The sequence below is a fragment of the Oncorhynchus mykiss genome, chromosome 16 (genome assembly GCF_057628025.1).
Source record: "Oncorhynchus mykiss isolate SJ-2025 chromosome 16, ASM5762802v1, whole genome shotgun sequence".
Classification (NCBI taxonomy): Eukaryota; Metazoa; Chordata; class Actinopteri; order Salmoniformes; family Salmonidae; genus Oncorhynchus; species Oncorhynchus mykiss.
The window spans coordinates 11303895-11319662 of record NC_143037.1 but is presented as its reverse complement, the minus strand read 5'-3'; the positions used below and the strand labels follow the sequence as shown (position 1 = coordinate 11319662).

Genomic DNA, 15768 nt, shown 5'->3' with positions numbered 1-15768 from the left:
AGAGAGATAAACAGATAAATAGAGAGAAACCAGTAAACAGACAAAGATACAGAGAGATACCAATAAACAGAGAGATACAGAGCGATAAACCAAAAACAGAGAGATACAGAGAGGGAACCCAATTAACAGAGAGAGATACAGAGAGAGATAAACCAATAAACAGAGATACAGAGAGAGAAACCAATAAACAGAGAGATACAGAGAGAGAAAACCAATAAACAGAGAGATACAGAGAGATAAACCATTAAACAGAGCGATACAGCGAGATAAACCAATAAACAGAGAGAGATACAGAGAGATAAACCATTCAACAGAGAGATACAGAGAGAGAAACCATTAAACAGAGAGATACAGAGAGGTAAACCATTAAACAGAGAGTGAGAGATACAGAGAGATAAACCAATGAACAGAGAGAGATACAGAGAGAGAAACCAATAAACAGACAAAGATACAGAGAGATACCAATAAACAGAGAGATACAGAGAGAGATAAACCAATAAACAGAGAGATACAGAGAGATAACCATGAAACAGAGAGATACAGAGAGATAAACCAATAAACAGAGAAATACAGAGAGTTAAACCAATAAACAGAGCGATACAGAGAGATAAACCAATAAACAGAGAGAGATACAGAGAGAGAAACCATTCAACAGAGAGATACAGAGAGAGATAAATCAATAAACAGAGCGATACAGCGAGATAAACCAATAAACAGAGAGATACAGAGAGAGATAAATCAATAAACAGAGATACAGAGAGAACCATTAAACAGAGAGATACAGCGAGATAAACCAATAAACAGTGAGATACAGAGAGATAAACCAATAAACAGAGAGAAACAGAGAGAGATAAATCAATAAACAGAGAGATACAGAGAGATAACCATTAAACAGAGAGATACTGCGAGATAAACCAATAAACAGAGAGATACAGAGAGATAAACCAATAAACAGAGTGATACAGAGAGATAACCAATAAACAGAGAGATACAGAGAGATAAACCAATAAACAGAGAGATACAGAGAGAGAAACCATTCAACAGAGAGATACAGAGAGAGAAACCAATAAACAGAGAGATACAGAGAAAAAAACATTAAACAGAGAGATACAGCAAGATAAACCAATAAACAGAGAGATACAGAGCGAGATAAACCATTAAACAGAGAGAGAGAGATACAGAGAGATAAACCAATAAACAGAGAGATACAGAGAGAGAAACCAATTAAACAGACAAAGATACAGAGAGATACCAATAAACAGAGAGATACAGAGCGATAAACCAAAAACAGAGAAATACAGAGAGAGAAACCATTAAACAGAGAGATACAGAGAGAGAAACCAATAAACAGAGAGATAGAGAAAAAAACATTAAACAGAGAGATACAGCAAGATAAACCAATAAACAGAGAGATACAGAGAGAGATAAACCAATAAACAGAGAGATACAGAGAGAAACCAATAAACAGAGATACAGAGAGAAAGCAATAAACAGAGATACAGAGAGAGAAACAGATAAACAGAGAGGTACAGAGAGAGATAAACAAATAAACATAGAGATACAGAGAGAGATAACCATTAAACAGAGAGAGATACAGAGAGAGAAACCATTCAACAGAGAGATACAGAGAGAGAAACCAATAAACAGAGAGAGAAACCATTCAACAGAGAGATACAGAGAGAGATAAACCAATAAATAGAGAGATACAGAGAGATAAACCAATAAACAGAGAGATAGAGAGAGAAACCAGTAAACAGACAGAGATACAGAGAGATAGACCATTAAACAGAGAGATACAGAGAGAGATAAACCAATAAACAGAGAGATACAGAGAGAAACCAATAAACAGAGAGAGATACAGAGAGAGAAACCAATAAACAGGGAGAGATACAGAGAGAGATAAACCAATAAACATAGATATACAGAGAGATAAACCATTTAACAGAGAGATACAGAGAGATAAAGCATTAAACAGAGAGATACAGAGAGAGAAACGATTCAATAGAGAGATACAGAGACCGAAACAAATAAACAGGGAGAGTAACACAGAGAGATAAACCAATAACTACAGAGATACAGAGAGATAAACCATTAAACACAGAGAGAGAGATACAGAGAGATAAACCAATAAACAGAGAGATACAGAGAGAGAAACCAGTAAACAGACAAAGATACAGAGAGATACCAATAAACAGAGAGATACAGAGCGATAAACCAAAAACAGAGAAATACAGAGAGAGATACCATTAAACAGAGAGATACAGCAAGATAAACCAATAAACAGAGATACAGAGAGAGAAACAGATAAACAGAGAGAGACAGAGAGATAACCATTAAACAGAGAGAGATACAGAGAGAGAAACCATTCAACAGAGAGATACAGAGAGAGAAACCAATAAACAGAGAGAGAAGCCATTCAACAGAGATACAGGGAGAGATAAACCAATAAACAGAGATATACAGAGAGAAACCAATAAACAGAGAGATACAGCAAGATAAACCAATAAACAGAGAGATACAGAGAGAGATAAATCAATAAACAGAGATACAGAGAGAGAAACAGATAAACAGAGCGAGACAGAGAGATAACCATTAAACAGAGAGAGATACAGAGAGAGAAACCATTCAACAGAGAGATACAGAGAGAGAAACCAATAAACAGAGAGAGAAGCCATTCAACAGAGATACAGAGAGAGATAAACCATTTAACAGAGAGATACAGAGAGAAACCAATAAACAGAGATACAGAGAGAGAAACAGATAAACAGAGAGAGACAGAGAGATAACCATTAAACAGAGAGAGATACAGAGAGAGAAACCATTCAACAGAGAGATACAGAGAGAGAAACCAATAAACAGAGAGAGAAGCCATTCAACAGAGATACAGGGAGAGATAAACCAGTAAACAGACAGAGATACAGAGAGATAGACCATTAAACAGAGAGATACAGAGAGAGATAAACCAATAAACAGAGAGATACAGAGAGAGATAAACCAATAAACAGAGATATACAGAGAGATAAACCATTTAACAGAGAGATACAGAGAGATAAAGCATTAAACAGAGAGATACAGAGAGAGAAACCATTCAACAGGGAGAGAGAGAGAAAGTTGAACAGAGAGATAAACAGAGAGAGCGAGAGAGAGAGATAAAGAGAAACAGATAAACAGAGAGATACAGAGAGATTAACCATTTAACAGAGAGATTCAGAGAGATAAACCACTAAACAGGGAGAGAGAGAGAAATTGTTGAACAGAGAGAGAAACAGATAAACAGAGAGCGAGAGAGAGAGAAACCAGTAAACAGGGAGATACAGAGAGAGAAACCAGTAAACAGAGAGATACAGAGAGAGAAACCAGTAAACAGAGAGATACAGAGATAAACCAATAAACAGATAGAGATACAGAGAGAGAAACCAATAAACAGGGAGAGATACAGAGAGAAAAACCATTTAACAGAGAGATACAGAGAGATAAACCAATAAACAGAGAGATACAGAGAGAGAAACCAGTAAACAAAGAGATACAGAGAGAGAAACCAGTAAACAGACAAAGATACAGAGAGATAAACCATTAAACAGAGAGATACAGAGAGAGATAAACCAATAAACAGAGAGATACAGAGAGAAACCAATAAACAGAGAGAGATACAGAGAGATAAACCAATAAACAGAGAGAGATACAGAGAGATAAACCAATAAACAGAGAGATACAGAGAGAGAGAAACCAATAAACAGGGAGAGATACAGAGAGAGAGAAACCAATAAACAGAGAGAGAGAGAGAAACAGTTGAACAGAGAGAGATACAGAGAGAGATAAACCAATAAACAGAGAGATACAGAGAGAGAAACCAATAAACAGGGAGAGATACAGAGAGAGAAAACAATAAACAGACAGATACAGAGAGAGATACATCAATAAACAGAGAGATACAGAGAGAGAAACCAATAAACAGAGAGAGATACAGAGAGATAAACCAATAAACAGAGAGATACAGAGAGAGAAACCAATAAACAGGGAGAGATACAGAGAGAGAGAAACCAATAAACAGAGAGAGAGAGAGAAACAGTTGAACAGAGAGAGATACAGAGAGAGATAAACCAATAAACAGAGAGATACAGAGAGAGAAACCAATAAACAGGGAGAGATACAGAGAGAGAAAACAATAAACAGACAGATACAGAGAGAGATACATCAATAAACAGAGAGATACAGAGAGAGAAACCAATAAACAGAGATACAGAGAGAGAAACAGATAAACAGAGAGATACAAGGAGAAACCAATAAACTGAAAGAGATACAGAGAGAGATAAACCAATAAACAGAGAGATACAGAGAAATAAACCATTAAACAGAGCGATACAGCAAGATAAACCAATAAACAGAGAGATACAGAGAGAGATAAATCAATAAACGGAGAGATACAGAGAGAGAAACCAGTAAACAGAGAGATACAGAGAGAGATATACCAATAAACAGAGAGAGAACCAATAAACAGAGAGATACAGAGAGAGATAAACCAATAAACAGAGAGCTACAGAGATAAACCAATAAACAGAGAGAGATACAGAGAGAGAAACCAATAAACAGGGAGAGATACAGAGAGAAAAACCATTTAACAGAGAGATACAGAGAGAGAAACCAATAAACAGAGAGATACAGAGAGAGAAACCAGTAAACAAAGAGATACACAGAGAGAAACCAGTAAACAGACAAAGATACAGAGAGATAAACCATTAAACAGAGAGATACAGCGAGAGATAAACCAATAAACAGAGAGATACAGAGAGAAACCAATAAACAGAGAGAGATACAGAGAGAGAAACCAATAAACAGAGAGAGATACAGAGAGATAAACCAATAAACAGAGAGATACAGAGAGAGAAACCAATAAACAGAGATATACAGAGAGATAAACCATTTAACAGAGAGACACAGTGATTTTAACCAATAAACAGAGAGATACAGAGAGAGAAACCAATAAACAGAGTGATACAGAGAGAGATACATCAATAAACAGAGAGATACAGAGAGAGAAACCAATAAACAGAGATACAGAGAGAGAAACAGATAAACAGAGAGATACAAGGAGAAACCAATAAACTGAAAGAGATACAGAGAGAGATAAACCAATAAACAGAGAGATACAGAGAGATAAACCATTAAACACAGCGATACAGCGAGATAAACCAACAAACAGAGAGATACAGAGAGAGATAAATCAATAAACAGAGAGATACAGAGAGAGAAACCAATAAACAGATAGATACATATAGAGATATACCAATAAACAGAGAGAGAACCAATAAACAAAGAGATACAGAGATAAACCAATAAACAGAGAGAGATACAGAGAGAGAAACCAATAAACAGGGAGAGATACAGAGAGAAAAATCATTTAACAGAGAGATACAGAGAGAGAAACCAGTAAACAAAGAGATACAGAGAGAGAAACCAGTAAACAGACAAAGATACAGAGAGAGAAACCAATAAACAGGGAGAGATACAGAGAGAGAAAACAATAAACAGACAGATACAGAGAGAGATACATCAATAAACAGAGAGATACAGAGAGAGAAACCAATAAACAGAGAGAGATACAGAGAGATAAACCAATAAACAGAGAGATACAGAGAGAGAAACCAGTAAACAAAGAGATACAGAGAGAGAAACCAGTAAACAGACAAAGATACAGAGAGATAAACCATTAAACAGAGAGATACAGAGAGAGATAAACCAATAAACAGAGAGATACAGAGAGAAACCAATAAACAGAGAGAGATACAGAGAGATAAACCAATAAACAGAGAGAGATACAGAGAGATAAACCAATAAACAGAGAGATACAGAGAGAGAAACCAATAAACAGGGAGAGATACAGAGAGAGAGAAACCAATAAACAGAGAGAGAGAGAGAAACAGTTGAACAGAGAGAGATACAGAGAGAGATAAACCAATAAACAGAGAGATACAGAGAGAGAAACCAATAAACAGGGAGAGATACAGAGAGAGAAAACAATAAACAGACAGATACAGAGAGAGATACATCAATAAACAGAGAGATACAGAGAGAGAAACCAATAAACAGAGAGAGATACAGAGAGATAAACCAATAAACAGAGAGATACAGAGAGAGAAACCAATAAACAGGGAGAGATACAGAGAGAGAGAAACCAATAAACAGAGAGAGAGAGAGAAACAGTTGAACAGAGAGAGATACAGAGAGAGATAAACCAATAAACAGAGAGATACAGAGAGAGAAACCAATAAACAGGGAGAGATACAGAGAGAGAAAACAATAAACAGACAGATACAGAGAGAGATACATCAATAAACAGAGAGATACAGAGAGAGAAACCAATAAACAGAGATACAGAGAGAGAAACAGATAAACAGAGAGATACAAGGAGAAACCAATAAACTGAAAGAGATACAGAGAGAGATAAACCAATAAACAGAGAGATACAGAGAAATAAACCATTAAACAGAGCGATACAGCGAGATAAACCAATAAACAGAGAGATACAGAGAGAGATAAATCAATAAACGGAGAGATACAGAGAGAGAAACCAGTAAACAGAGAGATACAGAGAGAGATATACCAATAAACAGAGAGAGAACCAATAAACAGAGAGATACAGAGAGAGATAAACCAATAAACAGAGAGCTACAGAGATAAACCAATAAACAGAGAGAGATACAGAGAGAGAAACCAATAAACAGGGAGAGATACAGAGAGAAAAACCATTTAACAGAGAGATACAGAGAGAGAAACCAATAAACAGAGAGATACAGAGAGAGAAACCAGTAAACAAAGAGATACACAGAGAGAAACCAGTAAACAGACAAAGATACAGAGAGATAAACCATTAAACAGAGAGATACAGCGAGAGATAAACCAATAAACAGAGAGATACAGAGAGAAACCAATAAACAGAGAGAGATACAGAGAGAGAAACCAATAAACAGAGAGAGATACAGAGAGATAAACCAATAAACAGAGAGATACAGAGAGAGAAACCAATAAACAGAGATATACAGAGAGATAAACCATTTAACAGAGAGACACAGTGATTTTAACCAATAAACAGAGAGATACAGAGAGAGAAACCAATAAACAGAGTGATACAGAGAGAGATACATCAATAAACAGAGAGATACAGAGAGAGAAACCAATAAACAGAGATACAGAGAGAGAAACAGATAAACAGAGAGATACAAGGAGAAACCAATAAACTGAAAGAGATACAGAGAGAGATAAACCAATAAACAGAGAGATACAGAGAGATAAACCATTAAACACAGCGATACAGCGAGATAAACCAATAAACAGAGAGATACAGAGAGAGAAACCAATAAACAGAGAGATACAGAGAGAGAAACAGATAAACAGAGAGATACAAGGAGAAACCAATAAACTGAAAGAGATACAGAGAGAGATAAACCAATAAACAGAGAGATACAGAGAGAATAACCATTAAACAGAGCGATACAGAGAGAGAAACCAATAAACAGATAGATACAGAGAGAGATATACCAATAAACAGAGAGAGAACCAATAAACAGAGAGATACAGAGAGAGATAAACCAATAAACAGAGAGATACAGAGAGAAAAACCATTTAACAGAGAGATACAGAGAGAGATACATCAATAAACAGAGAGATACAGAGAGAGAAACCAATAAACAGAGAGAGATACAGAGAGATAAACCAATAAACAGAGAGATACAGAGAGAGAAACCAATAAACAGGGAGAGATACAGAGAGAGAGAAACCAATAAACAGAGAGAGAGAGAGAAACAGTTGAACAGAGAGAGATACAGAGAGAGATAAACCAATAAACAGAGAGATACAGAGAGAGAAACCAATAAAAAGGGAGAGATACAGAGAGAGAAAACAATAAACAGACAGATACAGAGAGAGATACATCAATAAACAGAGAGATACAGAGAGAGAAACCAATAAACAGAGATACAGAGAGAGAAACAGATAAACAGAGAGATACAAGGAGAAACCAATAAACTGAAAGAGATACAGAGAGAGATAAACCAATAAACAGAGAGATACAGAGAAATAAACCATTAAACAGAGCGATACAGCGAGATAAACCAATAAACAGAGAGATACAGAGAGAGATAAATCAATAAACGGAGAGATACAGAGAGAGAAACCAGTAAACAGAGAGATACAGAGAGAGATATACCAATAAACAGAGAGAGAACCAATAAACAGAGAGATACAGAGAGAGATAAACCAATAAACAGAGAGCTACAGAGATAAACCAATAAACAGAGAGAGATACAGAGAGAGAAACCAATAAACAGGGAGAGATACAGAGAGAAAAACCATTTAACAGAGAGATACAGAGAGAGAAACCAATAAACAGAGAGATACAGAGAGAGAAACCAGTAAACAAAGAGATACACAGAGAGAAACCAGTAAACAGACAAAGATACAGAGAGATAAACCATTAAACAGAGAGATACAGCGAGAGATAAACCAATAAACAGAGAGATACAGAGAGAAACCAATAAACAGAGAGAGATACAGAGAGAGAAACCAATAAACAGAGAGAGATACAGAGAGATAAACCAATAAACAGAGAGATACAGAGAGAGAAACCAATAAACAGAGATATACAGAGAGATAAACCATTTAACAGAGAGACACAGTGATTTTAACCAATAAACAGAGAGATACAGAGAGAGAAACCAATAAACAGAGTGATACAGAGAGAGATACATCAATAAACAGAGAGATACAGAGAGAGAAACCAATAAACAGAGATACAGAGAGAGAAACAGATAAACAGAGAGATACAAGGAGAAACCAATAAACTGAAAGAGATACAGAGAGAGATAAACCAATAAACAGAGAGATACAGAGAGATAAACCATTAAACACAGCGATACAGCGAGATAAACCAATAAACAGAGAGATACAGAGAGAGAAACCAATAAACAGAGAGATACAGAGAGAGAAACAGATAAACAGAGAGATACAAGGAGAAACCAATAAACTGAAAGAGATACAGAGAGAGAAACCAATAAACAGGGAGAGATACAGAGAGAGAAAACAATAAACAGACAGATACAGAGAGAGATACATCAATAAACAGAGAGATACAGAGAGAGAAACCAATAAACAGAGATACAGAGAGAGAAACAGATAAACAGAGAGATACAAGGAGAAACCAATAAACTGAAAGAGATACAGAGAGAGATAAACCAATAAACAGAGAGATACAGAGAAATAAACCATTAAACAGAGCGATACAGCGAGATAAACCAATAAACAGAGAGATACAGAGAGAGATAAATCAATAAACGGAGAGATACAGAGAGAGAAACCAGTAAACAGAGAGATACAGAGAGAGATATACCAATAAACAGAGAGAGAACCAATAAACAGAGAGATACAGAGAGAGATAAACCAATAAACAGAGAGCTACAGAGATAAACCAATAAACAGAGAGAGATACAGAGAGAGAAACCAATAAACAGGGAGAGATACAGAGAGAAAAACCATTTAACAGAGAGATACAGAGAGAGAAACCAATAAACAGAGAGATACAGAGAGAGAAACCAGTAAACAAAGAGATACACAGAGAGAAACCAGTAAACAGACAAAGATACAGAGAGATAAACCATTAAACAGAGAGATACAGCGAGAGATAAACCAATAAACAGAGAGATACAGAGAGAAACCAATAAACAGAGAGAGATACAGAGAGAGAAACCAATAAACAGAGAGAGATACAGAGAGATAAACCAATAAACAGAGAGATACAGAGAGAGAAACCAATAAACAGAGATATACAGAGAGATAAACCATTTAACAGAGAGACACAGTGATTTTAACCAATAAACAGAGAGATACAGAGAGAGAAACCAATAAACAGAGTGATACAGAGAGAGATACATCAATAAACAGAGAGATACAGAGAGAGAAACCAATAAACAGAGATACAGAGAGAGAAACAGATAAACAGAGAGATACAAGGAGAAACCAATAAACTGAAAGAGATACAGAGAGAGATAAACCAATAAACAGAGAGATACAGAGAGATAAACCATTAAACACAGCGATACAGCGAGATAAACCAATAAACAGAGAGATACAGAGAGAGAAACCAATAAACAGAGAGATACAGAGAGAGAAACAGATAAACAGAGAGATACAAGGAGAAACCAATAAACTGAAAGAGATACAGAGAGAGAAACCAATAAACAGGGAGAGATACAGAGAGAGAAAACAATAAACAGACAGATACAGAGAGAGATACATCAATAAACAGAGAGATACAGAGAGAGAAACCAATAAACAGAGATACAGAGAGAGAAACAGATAAACAGAGAGATACAAGGAGAAACCAATAAACTGAAAGAGATACAGAGAGAGATAAACCAATAAACAGAGAGATACAGAGAAATAAACCATTAAACAGAGCGATACAGCGAGATAAACCAATAAACAGAGAGATACAGAGAGAGATAAATCAATAAACGGAGAGATACAGAGAGAGAAACCAGTAAACAGAGAGATACAGAGAGAGATATACCAATAAACAGAGAGAGAACCAATAAACAGAGAGATACAGAGAGAGATAAACCAATAAACAGAGAGCTACAGAGATAAACCAATAAACAGAGAGAGATACAGAGAGAGAAACCAATAAACAGGGAGAGATACAGAGAGAAAAACCATTTAACAGAGAGATACAGAGAGAGAAACCAATAAACAGAGAGATACAGAGAGAGAAACCAGTAAACAAAGAGATACACAGAGAGAAACCAGTAAACAGACAAAGATACAGAGAGATAAACCATTAAACAGAGAGATACAGCGAGAGATAAACCAATAAACAGAGAGATACAGAGAGAAACCAATAAACAGAGAGAGATACAGAGAGAGAAACCAATAAACAGAGAGAGATACAGAGAGATAAACCAATAAACAGAGAGATACAGAGAGAGAAACCAATAAACAGAGATATACAGAGAGATAAACCATTTAACAGAGAGACACAGTGATTTTAACCAATAAACAGAGAGATACAGAGAGAGAAACCAATAAACAGAGTGATACAGAGAGAGATACATCAATAAACAGAGAGATACAGAGAGAGAAACCAATAAACAGAGATACAGAGAGAGAAACAGATAAACAGAGAGATACAAGGAGAAACCAATAAACTGAAAGAGATACAGAGAGAGATAAACCAATAAACAGAGAGATACAGAGAGATAAACCATTAAACACAGCGATACAGCGAGATAAACCAATAAACAGAGAGATACAGAGAGAGAAACCAATAAACAGAGAGATACAGAGAGAGAAACAGATAAACAGAGAGATACAAGGAGAAACCAATAAACTGAAAGAGATACAGAGAGAGATAAACCAATAAACAGAGAGATACAGAGAGAATAACCATTAAACAGAGCGATACAGAGAGAGAAACCAATAAACAGATAGATACAGAGAGAGATATACCAATAAACAGAGAGAGAACCAATAAACAGAGAGATACAGAGAGAGATAAACCAATAAACAGAGAGATACAGAGAGAAAAACCATTTAACAGAGAGATACAGAGAGAGAAACCAATAAACAGAGAGATACAGAGAGAGAAACCAATAAACAGAGAGATACAGAGAGAGAAACCAGTAAACAAAGAGATACAGAGAGAGAAACCAGTAAACAGACAACGATACAGAGAGATAAACCAATAAACAGAGAGATACAGAGAGAGAAACCAATAAACAGAGATATACAGAGAGATAAACCATTTAACAGAGAGACACAGTGATTTTTACCAATAAACAGAGAGATACACAGACAGAAACCAATAAACAGAGAGATACAGAGAGAGAAACCAATAAACAGAGATACAGAGAGAGAAACAGATAAACAGAGAGATACAAGGAGAAACCAATAAACTGAAAGAGATACAGAGAGAGATAAACCAATAAACAGAGAGATACAGAGAGATAAACCATTAAACAGAGCGATACAGCGAGTTAAACCAATAAACATAGAGATAAAGAGAGAGATAAATCAATAAACAGAGAGATACAGAGAGAGAAACCAATAAACAGATAGATACAGAGAGAGATATACCAATAAACAGAGAGAGAACCAATAAACAGAGAGATACAGAGAGAGATAAACCAATAAACAGAGAGAGATACAGAGAGAGAAACCAATAAACAGGGAGAGATACAGAGAGAAAAACCATTTAACAGAGAGATACAGAGAGAGAAACCAATAAACAGAGAGATACAGAGAGAGAAACCAGTAAACAAAGAGATACAGAGACAGAAACCAGTAAACAGACAAAGATACAGAGAGATAAACCATTAAACAGAGAGAGATACAGAGAGAGATAAACCAATAAACAGAGAGATACAGAGAGAGAAACCAATCAACAGAGAGAGATACAGAGAGATAAACCAATAAACAGAGAGATACAGAGAGAGAAACCAATAAACAGAGATATACAGAGAGATAAACCATTTAACAGAGAGAGAGAGAGAAACAGTTGAACAGAGAGAGATAAACCAATAAACAGAGAGATACAGAGAGAGAAACCAATAAACAGAGAGATACAGAGAGAGAAACAGATAAACAGAGAGATACAAGGAGAAACCAATAAACTGAAAGAGATACAGAGAGAGATAAACCAATAAACAGAGAGATACAGAGAGAGAAACCAATCAACAGAGAGAGATACAGAGAGAGAAACCAATCAACAGAGAGAGATACAGAGAGATAAACCAATAAACAGAGAGAGATACAGAGAGATAAACCAATAAACAGAGAGATACAGCGAGATAAACCAATAAACAGAGAGATACAGAGAGAGAAACCAATAAACAGATAGATACAGAGAGATAAACCATTTAACAGAGAGATACAGAGAGATTAACCATTAAACAGAGAGACACAGAGATATTAACCATTAAACAGAGAGATACAGAAAGAGAGAAACCAATAAACAGAGAGAGAGAGAGGCTGAGAATAAGCAGCGTGGCCCTCAGTGATGCTGGCTGTATTAATTAACCACTGGTTATACTTATGCAGATAGTCCTGTCTGAACCAGTGTTTATAGTGCTGATGGATCAATATGACCACTAACAATATATTCATAAACTCCTTCCTATACACACTAAAGTTCATGCAGTCACACACAGAGAGAGCATCTGCGTTCTGTGTGGTTCTTTCAAAGGTTTCATCCACCCTGCACTCTGAGTCATTTCAACTTTGAACCGACTCCAAATGGCCCTGAGTTCATCTACTAGACTGAACTAAATCTAAGGCTACTGAAATGACTTAAATAGAACGGGCCTTGAATGATATCACATTTAATCAAATTGAAAAGGGTAGAATGGCGTTCATTCCAATGAAAGTGAATTGATAGAAAGAGATTTTAACTGAATCAGTTTCAAATGAATAGAACTGCTCTGAATTAGATCTCACTGAGCTGAATCTCCTCTCCTCTCCTCTCCTCTCCTCTCCTCTCCTCTCCTCTCCTCTCCTCTCCTCTCCTCTCCTCTCCTCTCCTCTCCTCTCCTCTCCCCTCCCCTCCTCTCCTCTCCTCAGTTCCAGAAGCCTCAGGAACACTACCCTCCATTCCGGTTTGGGACGGTCCCTAACGGCAGCACAGAGAGGAACATCAGGAGTAACTACCCCGACATGCACGCACACATGGTCAAATACAACCAAAAAGGAGTGGAGGATGCCCTCAACAGCCTTAAGACAGCGTAAGAACGCACTTCCTTTAATCCATACCTCTCCTCCAGCTCTCACCCCTAACCCCTAACCCCTAACCCCTAAACCCTAACCCCCAGTCCAACGCCCTCAGAATACAATACCGTCTATGATCCCCATAGTTTGATCCAGGCCTATTTACTGGGAGGAGTTCCATTTGGTTTATTAAAACTGCAACACATTCTGATTCTTCTCTGTCTCATCCAGGAAGCTGGATGCTTTTATCTATGATGCTGCGGTGTTGAACTACATGGCAGGGAAGGACGAGGGCTGTAAGCTTGTGACTATTGGCTCTGGGAAGGTGTTTGCTACAACGGGCTATGGTATCGCCCTGCAGAAAGACTCTCGATGGAAACGACCAATTGACCTGGCCTTATTGCAGTTCCTGGGAGATGGTGGGTCATGCATATGCGCACGCACGCACACACACACACACACACACACACACACACACACACACACACACACACACTGGTAACAACCAATTTGTAAGTCATAAATCACATATTCCAAAGGAGCCTAATTTGAAAGAAACCCCATGCACCTGAATCTGACTGTGGTAATTCACTGGTGAGTCACTCCTCAAGGTGATTCTGACTGCGTCCCTCTCCTCTCCCAGGTGACACCCAGCGCTTGGAGACGGTCTGGCTGTCAGGCATCTGTCAGAATGAGAAGAACGAGGTGATGAGCAGTAAGCTGGACATAGACAACATGGCCGGGGTCTTCTACATGCTGCTGGTGGCCATGGGGCTCAGTCTGCTGGTGTTCTCCTGGGAACATCTACTCTACTGGAAACTTCACAAGGAACTAGACAAATCTCCCAGGATGGACTTCCTGCTCGCCATCAGCAGGGTGAGACAGAGAGAGAGAGAGAGAGAAAGAAAGAGAGATACAGAGAGAGAGAGATACAGAGAGAGAAATAGAGAGATACAGAGAGAGAGAGAGAGTTACAGAGAGAGAGAGGTACAGAGAGAGAAAGAGAGGTACAGAGAGAGAAAGAGAGAGATACAGAGAGAGAAAGAGAGAGAGATACAGAGAGAGAGAGAGAGATACAGAGAGAGAGAGAGAGAGAGAGAGCGCGATACAGAGAGAGAAACAGAGAGAGAAAGAGAGATAAAGAGAGAGGTACAGAGAGAGGTACAGAGAGAGGTACAGAAAGAGAAAGAGAGAGAAAGAGAGAAACAGAGAGAGAAAGAGAGAGGTACAGAGAGAGAAAGAGAGAGAGAAAGAGAGAGAGAAAGAGAGCGATACAGAGAGAGAAAGAGAGAGAAAGAGAGAGAAAGAGAGAGAAAGAGAGAGGTACAGAGAGAGGTACAGAGAGAGATACAGAGAGAGAAACAGAGAGATACAGAGAGGGAAAGAGAGAGAGAAAGAGAGTGATACAGAGAGACATACAGAGAGAGATACAGAGAAAGATACAGAGAGAGAGATACAGAGAGAGAAAGAGAGAGATACAGAGATATACAGAGAGAGAAAGAGAGAGATACAGAGAGAGAAAGAGAGATACAGAGAGAGAGATACAGAGAGAGAAAGAGAGATACAGAGAGAGATACAGAGAAAGAGAGAGAGAAAGTGAGAGATACAGAGAGAGAAAGAGAGAGAGAAAGAGAGAGATACAGAGAGAGAAACAGAGATATACAGAGACAGAGCGAGATAGAGGTACAGAGAGAGAAAGAGAGATATACAGAGAGAGAAAGAGAGAGGTACAGAGAGAAAGAGAGCGATACAGAGAGAGAAAGAGAGAGATACACAGAGAGATACAGAGAGAGAAAGAGAGAGGTACAGAGAGAGAAAGAGCGAGGTACAGAGAGAGAAAGAGAGAGGTACAGAGAGAGAAAGAGAGAGGTACAGAGAGAGAAAGAGAGAGATACAGAGAGAGATACAGAGAGAGAAATAGAGAGGAACAGAGCGAGAAAGAGAGAGGTACAGAGAGAGAAAGAGAGAGATACAGAGAGAGAAACAGAGAGAGAAAGATACAGAGAGAAAGAGAGAAAC

At 37.5% G+C, this 15768-nt stretch overlaps 1 protein-coding gene across 1 annotated transcript in view; it reads left to right on the top strand.

Moving 5' to 3' along the window:
- Positions 1 to 15768, top strand: part of LOC110492826 (glutamate receptor ionotropic, NMDA 2C-like) — a 68167-nt gene that overhangs the window by 47510 nt on the left and 4889 nt on the right. The window contains exons 13-15 of the mRNA XM_090201636.1: positions 13606 to 13766; positions 13981 to 14168; positions 14393 to 14625. Coding sequence (XP_090057762.1) covers positions 13606 to 13766; positions 13981 to 14168; positions 14393 to 14625 — 582 coding nt within the window. The remainder of the gene's footprint in view (positions 1 to 13605; positions 13767 to 13980; positions 14169 to 14392; positions 14626 to 15768) is intronic.